We start from the raw sequence: 6,122 nt of genomic DNA, 5'->3' as shown, positions 1-6,122 counted from the left end.
CTGCTGAAAAGGGACGCTGTGGGTTTCAGGGTGAAGATCTTCTCTCACTACTCTAAAGGGCCCCTTTGGCAGTAAGAAACACATAGACTATTATAAAGATTGATTTTGCACAATCAACACTCTTGACACCAGCAGCCAGGAAATTAAAAGACACATTTTGATGGGAAAGTCTGCGGTTAGAGACCTCTCTAAAAGATTGAAGTGCAATGATGTCAGTCTGGAGACTAAGGTCCCCCTGACACATGCCATGGTCTTTGCAATCACTTGCTATGCATCAGAAAGCTGGACAATTAGTAGGGATATTATTAGTAGGAGAATTAGTAGGTATATTAGTAGGAGAATTGATGCCTTTGAGCTGTGGTGTTGGAGAAGAGTATTGAACATATCATGGACTGCTAAGAAAACAAACAGGTTTGTCCTGAAGAGGGTGAAGCTGGGCTGCTCCTTGGAGGCAAGGATTCTGAAGCTTCGTCTGACATACTTTGGGCATGTTGCAAGGAGGGACCAGTCCTTGGAGAGGGATGTCTTGCTTGGGAGGGTGGAGGGACAGCACAGGAGAGGAAGACCCTTAATGAGGTGACTGGGGTAATGGGGATAGGTGTGTCGGAGATGGTGAGATTGGCACAGGATAGGACAGAGTTTAGGGCTGTTGTACATAGGGTAGCTATAAGTTGCAGGCGATTTGAGGCACATAACAATAATAACAACAACAACAACATATGAAAGTCAGTAGAGTTATTATATTTTGGAGGTACATTCTAAGTGGTACAACACTGGTCTGTCAGTTTGCTGTACTGAGATAACCTCGGGTTGCTGTGATGCTGAACCCTGGGCACTGATGTGTCAAATGTCATAATAGTTACCCATGGTGGACAGGGTTTGGTGGAGCTCCCAGATTAAGACAGGTTTGGAAGCAGGAGTGGCATCCACTTCTTAAAAAAACATGCCTCTGGAAACTATGAACTTAGAAAAATGATGATAGTTATAGAGCTGGGTTCAGGTCTTTTGTTCATAGGGTCACTATGAATCGTGCTTGACTCAACAGCAATCATCAACAACAACATAAAGGTCACTATTAATTGGATCCAACTTGATGGCACCAAATAAGAGCAACAGCATAGGCCATATCTTTTTTTCAAGGAAATGAGAACTCCTGCTCGTTCTTTTGTTCTTTAAAAATGGTTTGAACAGATCACATCTAACCCATGCTTGACCCTCCTTGAAGAAATAGTTTGACATTTTAAAAAAACTATCACCAAAAAAGCAAATAAAAAAGAGAAAGGCCTTGTGAGCCCCTGACTTCCATGTGGATCATATAGTCCAGTTAAAAGAGCTTAATATTTAGTATCTGTCTGAAGCCAGGGTTGCTTTCACTGTCAGTTGCCTTTGCAGAGATACTCTGCTCAGCTTTCTGGTTCTTACCACAGTGTATTCTTTATTACCTCAATTGTTCAGTTAGAAGGAACTCTGTTGACCTAGTAGTAAGGAGTTGCACTGCCAACTGAAAGGCAATTGGTTCAAGGCCGTAATTTGCTCCTTGGGAGAAAGATGAGTGATCTCCTCCCATGTGATTTACAGCCTCTGAAAACCTGCTAGAGGGCCAGTTACACGTCGGTTCCGAATTGACAGAACTGAGTTGAGTATGTTGATCATCTTTCCTCACCAGTGAGATTAACTGCCACACTGCTGAAATCTCTACTCACTTCCCCACGCTCATTCTGGTATAGGGTAAGTCTTTAATACGTGTTTGTTGACAGTGACCACAGTGACATCATTTCTTGGCCACAATTACTGCTCAGTTTAACCAGCAGGGATTGGTTGTGTGCTTCCACTCTACTAAAGACAAAGACAATTCTATGTGGCTGGCACACAGTTGACTAAATGTTAATCTTAACAGCCTGAGCCATAGGTGAAGAGAAAGAAGATGCTTCAATTTTCTGGCCATGGAAGAGAAGAGGATGGGAGCTGAAAGGATAGCTTCCCAGAAGACATAAAGGAGGGACTGAAGGATGTGTGGAACATTTGCATAGAGGTGATGTGGGAACCCCTGGCAGAGGAAACAGCATTGACAAATGCTGGAAGGTACCAGATGGGGTTGGGGAAGGGGCAGGCTGAAAGGAGAGGATTCTGGGTGGGGAAAGATGAGACAAAAAAGAATGGATAGGGGGAATGACCCTTACGGAAGCCACACTGATCCCCTCTCCCCTACTCCTGAGGGAATTTCCCACAGTATTGCAGGAAATCACATCAACTCACCCCATTCAGCAGACCGCTGCAGAGGTTGAGAAACGAAAGGAGAAGAGTTCTCACTGCAGGAAGTAAGAAAGATCGACCCTTCATCTCTGTGTGCATGAAAGGCTATCCTAGAAGCTGTTTTCTCCAAACCACCAAATCACACAGTCCTGACCTCTCTGGCTGAACAAGTGCTTCTGATTAGATGCCTGATGATGTGCTCAGGCTCCTGAGATAGCAGTTCCTTACTGATAATGATGTTCAAACCTCAACCTCTGGCCTCTCTTCTTGTGTCTAACACCTTCCACTTCAGGAATACGTGGCTGTACCAGAGATGACTGACCTATTTTACTTTTAGGGTAGATTTTCTTTGTAAGTTTGTATACAGGAGACCAGTGTGATTAATGAGGCTAGGAGTGTTTGAGAAAAAGATGACAGCTCTCCATTAACAAGGGAGGAATCACCGAAGACATCTACTGCAAAGATGTCAATCTTCTCCAGCTACCAGCTCTGATGGCCAATTCAGAAGCAAGCAGATTGACTTGTGTTTTTTGAGAAAAGCTACTGGATATGGTCTGGTATTGCTCTGATTTGAGCTTCACAAGGAATTGTCACCATTAAGCTTTACTAAGGAGCCCCAGTACAGTTAAAGATCCAGCTGTTAACCAAAAGGCTTGCAGTTCAGATCAGCTTCTATAGAGATTACAACAAAGAGCCCTATCCTGTCTACCACAAAGGGTTGCTAGGAGTGTGAACTGACTAGATGGCATCACACAATATATGACTTGCAGAGATGTGTATTGTATTTTCTCAAGTCAACTAATTGTTTTCTATCCAAGTCCCACATCAGAAAATCTTAAAAGTTTCTATTTAGTATTATGACTTGCTACAAATGATTACTGAATAGGGATATACGATAAAATGCAAAGCTATATCTATGTGCTAAATTTCTATGACTGAGAATCATGAAAATGCTTCCTTTAGTAATAGGGCCAAGAGAGAAGTAAGGTGCTTCTCTTCGGACTTATAGAAACTGGATGCTAGCATAAAACAATTTTTCATGTTTTCTGTGTTTATGATTAATATTTACCTAAAGCACAAGAGGGGTAAGTGCAGAGTGAAAAGTAATCTTTCTCTTTTTTCTAACTCCACCCACTCAGTTCCTTTCCCCACAATCCAGTCCCACAGTTTTGCACCTTGAATTTTTCTTTAACTTAACCAAATACCTTACTGGTGGCTTGTTATCAATTCACAAAGAGCTAACTGATTTGGTACAATTTACAAGACCATGGTGAAAAATGTTTCCTGCAAGCATCTTAACAATTCTAGGAGGTAGGTATTACCATTATTTCTATTTTTTCCAGAAGAAGAAACAGGCACAATTATCAGAAATTTGCCCAAGATCACACAGCCAGTGACTGCTTATGTGAACTGACATTGTTAAATCAAATTTATTGATGCTTAGACTCTCAACCATGATTATTACAGCCTTTTCCTTTGTTGGCTTTTAAATATAGAACATAAACATTTTTACTATAATCTTTCATAAGTAGTTATTTTTTTAAAATTGTTGTAGTAAGTAAATTTTTTCTTCTACTCTGACTTCTAACTGGTTATGATTAGAATATGTAAGAGTCATAAATTCTTTTGTGTAATACTGGACATAGACTTTTTTTTTACTACTTCTAAGAGTTTTCTGTTAACAGTGTTCGGTTTTCTGAAAAATAATACAAACAATATTTATTTTCACCTCCTCTTTTCTAATGTGCATGCATTTTTTTTAAATATTTAATGTCAAATCACAGGGGTGATAAAAAACATCCCAGCTTCTTCCCTGAGTTTAAATGAGATTGAAAATGGAAATATTAGGATACTGTTCACACTGAAGGTCTAAAGACATTAGACACACACACACATACACACACCCCCAAATGCTATTTAAAATCTATAGCCACTGGGTCAATTTCAACTTGTGGTGACTCTACAGGACAGAGGGGATCTGCGCTACAGAGTTCCAAGGATGCGAATCTCTTTAGAAGCAATAAGCCAGGACATGAAATCACTCTTACAAATCAGCTAGTGTATTCAACCAAAACTATTCTAGTTCGCAGTCCAATGATTAATCTACTATTTCTTTAAGGCTCCCCCCAAATTACTTAAGTAGCACTAAACGGATTTTTAAAAAATTTCTAATGGGGGGATTACTTTTTTCAAATTTCTTTTTAAATTAATTTTAATAAACATTTACAGAGATTTTGGATTTCCATTCATTGCTGCACTTTTCTCCCTGCCCACCCCTCCCCACCAGTTCACTCCCCTCTCCAAAAAGAAAAGAAAGAAAAAAATTCCTTCATTGGTATACAGTTCCCCCATCCCTTCCCCCTAGCCCCCAACCCAAGTACACTTCTCTATGCAACCTTAATTCTGGATTCCTGTGCTAACCATAATACTTAATAATATATCTGTTCTTTCCCTCATCTGTTTCAATGCAGTATGCATAATTTATCCAGTTTTTTCTCAGTCTTAGGGGGAGTTACTTTTATAGTGACATTTTCTTTAGGGTCTCATTAGGATAAAGAATTATACCATTAAAAGGTGTTCCCTGATATCCAAATAAAGGGTTTCTTATTTGACAGGTTAAACATGTTATATTTTCTATTATAAAAGGTTCCTTACAGAAAATTTGGAATCTGGAAAAGATTAGAGATCCTTCGAGGCCACCAGCTGCTCCATGGGACAAGGGGCAGTCTCTTCCCGTGTGATTAATTGCTTCTAAAAACCTGCCAGGGGGCCAGCTCTGAGTTGATTCCAACTCCACGGTACACAACAGCAACAAATGAATTAACGGCTGAGCCCAGCAGGTGTGATCTGATGTCCACACCTGGCATTGTCTCCCTGCCTCTCCATCCACAGCAGCGATGGCACCTACCTGGGTCCCCTGAGCTGTTGCTGTTCCTCTCGCTCTCCCCGTCTTCCTGTCCATCTGCATTCTGCTGTGTGTGCTGCAGGCTCAGCTTATGGCACACCTCAAAGGCCTGCCCCACGGTGCGCACGATTCTCATAGCTTGGCTCTGGGAAGGAGAAAGAAAGAGACGGGATGAGGACCATGTAGACTCTGCAGAGACCGAATAATCAAGGTGGCGGGGATGTGCAAGGGGCACGTTAGACAGAAAGCAAAAACGTCAACAAAGGCAAGATATAGCAAGACCTAAAACCGTTCTTGTGTGCCACATTCACAAAAAGTATGATGCCACTTTCCCTTTCTGAAATACTCTGGAAAATAGAAACTCTCACCACATTTCTGAGACAATCAGTTAACTGAAAGGACAGAACGCAAACATACCAATTGAGACTTGGGCTCAATTCCTCCATTCAAATGCAACAAAAATAGTGGGTATGCTTCAAAATTCTTTGCCAACCATTATAAAATGTTCCTCTGGCTTGTCAAATGAAAAGGAACTCAGTTATTTGTCTAGAAATTTTTTTCCTGTATCTAAGTTTGGATTTATCTGGAGCTTTGGTGACATGGGCTTGAAAGCCTGGCCTTAGAAGCATAGCCAGTGGAAGCCTGGTGTCCAGGTCTCCGGGAACACCACTGGCAGCCAACCAGATCCAGGGAGTGCCTTTCCCAGACTCAGTCTAATGGCTGAGTTCACTTAGGGCTGCTCTGCAGCTACTCCTTCTTTTGCTCTTTAACCAATTTACAGCCCCAAAGGAGAGCTTGGTTCTCTACAGTTGTCACCATGCCAATTCTAAACCCTAGTGACCCAGTGTGCATCAGCTGTCCTGCCAGGTTTCCAGTGACTGATTTCCCTCAAGGAGATCACAAGTCTTTCTTCTGAGGTGCCTGTGAACGGGCCAGAACCTGCAACCTTTTAGTTAGTAGCTGG

At 41.5% G+C, this 6,122-nt stretch overlaps 1 protein-coding gene across 2 annotated transcripts in view; it reads right to left on the bottom strand.

Moving 5' to 3' along the window:
* NOS1AP (nitric oxide synthase 1 (neuronal) adaptor protein) overlaps positions 1-6,122 on the bottom strand; it is a 523,739-nt gene that overhangs the window by 26,717 nt on the left and 490,900 nt on the right. For both annotated transcript variants that reach the window (XM_006887361.1, XM_006887362.1), the window contains exon 6: positions 5,162-5,303. In XM_006887361.1, the coding sequence (XP_006887423.1) occupies positions 5,162-5,303 (142 nt within the window). The remainder of the gene's footprint in view (positions 1-5,161; positions 5,304-6,122) is intronic.

Source organism: Elephantulus edwardii, unplaced genomic scaffold (assembly GCF_000299155.1).
Source record: "Elephantulus edwardii isolate Elephantulus edwardi_28Jun2011 unplaced genomic scaffold, EleEdw1.0 scaffold00057, whole genome shotgun sequence".
Taxonomy (NCBI): domain Eukaryota; kingdom Metazoa; phylum Chordata; class Mammalia; order Macroscelidea; family Macroscelididae; genus Elephantulus; species Elephantulus edwardii.
Note: the sequence above shows the minus strand (reverse complement) of the source record. Positions and strands in the feature narration are given on the sequence as shown.